General features: G+C 57.7%; 1 protein-coding gene across 1 annotated transcript in view; it reads left to right on the forward strand.

Annotated features, from left to right (window-relative positions):
* Positions 1-1,011, forward strand: part of LOC104461835 (protein argonaute-1) — a gene marked incomplete at both ends in the record, with an annotated part of 5,403 nt that overhangs the window by 1,434 nt on the left and 2,958 nt on the right. The window contains 2 exons of the mRNA XM_010073564.1: positions 454-601; positions 928-1,009. Coding sequence (XP_010071866.1) covers positions 454-601; positions 928-1,009 — 230 coding nt within the window. The remainder of the gene's footprint in view (positions 1-453; positions 602-927; positions 1,010-1,011) is intronic.

The raw sequence follows: 1,011 nt of genomic DNA on the forward strand, positions 1-1,011 counted from the left end.
TAGGTGTCCTGCTCCGGCAGGGGGATTGGACTAGATGATCTTTCGAGGTCCCTTCCAATCTCTAACATTCTGTGATTCTGTGATTCTGTGATGACCTTTGCCTGGAGCTCAGCCCGGCTCCCGGGGAGGGCACCAAGCAGAGAATCCTCCGAGGGCTGTGCGCTGTGTTTATGTACCTGACAGCGGCATGCGCAGCATGTCCTGCCATAAACATTTGCCCTGATGAGCTGGATTAGCGAGGGAGAGCTTTATTTAGGGACCTCAGTCCCACACTGGGATCAGAGGATTCCTGACTCGATTTCTGAAAATACCGCTGTTGTGCTTTTTATTTTCTTTTACGGTAGCTCGGAGCGGGAGCCTGCGGGTTCCCTCTGCTCCAGCTGCAGTAAGTGGTGGTTGAGCTCCGAGTGCCTGTTCTGAGCGGGTGCATCCTTCGTGTCCTGCCTCTGCCAGGTTCCCCCTGCAGCTGGAGAGCGGTCAGACCGTGGAGTGCACGGTGGCTCAGTACTTTAAGCAGAAATACAACCTGCAGCTGAAGTACCCCCACCTGCCCTGTCTCCAGGTGGGCCAGGAGCAGAAGCACACGTACCTGCCCTTGGAGGTGAGTGTCAGGTCTGCGCTCCCCAGCTTTTGGGCACGGCAGAGCAAAGGCCTGTGGCTTTGCTGGCAGATGTGTGACGATATTCTGCAGCTGATGTGTTGTGGGCACTCGTTGCCTCAGTGTTGACCTGGCAAGAGCAGCTTCTAGTAAGCGATGGAGGCGAGCATGCTCTAAAAATGCCATTTTCCTGCAGCTGTGGGCTCGGCACCTCTGGTTTGGGGCTGGCTGCCGGGCCTGAGCACCGTGCCTGACGGGCAGCTCGGCCGTGGTCCCCCCGCGTCTCGCCCGTCCCTAACACGTGGCTGCTGTCTGTCCCCTGCCTGCAGGTGTGCAACATCGTGGCAGGCCAGCGGTGCATCAAGAAGCTCACGGACAATCAGACGTCAACCAAGCTAACAGCAAAGGCCAGT

The sequence above is a fragment of the Pterocles gutturalis genome, unplaced genomic scaffold (genome assembly GCF_000699245.1).
Source record: "Pterocles gutturalis isolate BGI_N339 unplaced genomic scaffold, ASM69924v1 scaffold23897, whole genome shotgun sequence".
NCBI classification, from domain to species: Eukaryota; Metazoa; Chordata; class Aves; order Pterocliformes; family Pteroclidae; genus Pterocles; species Pterocles gutturalis.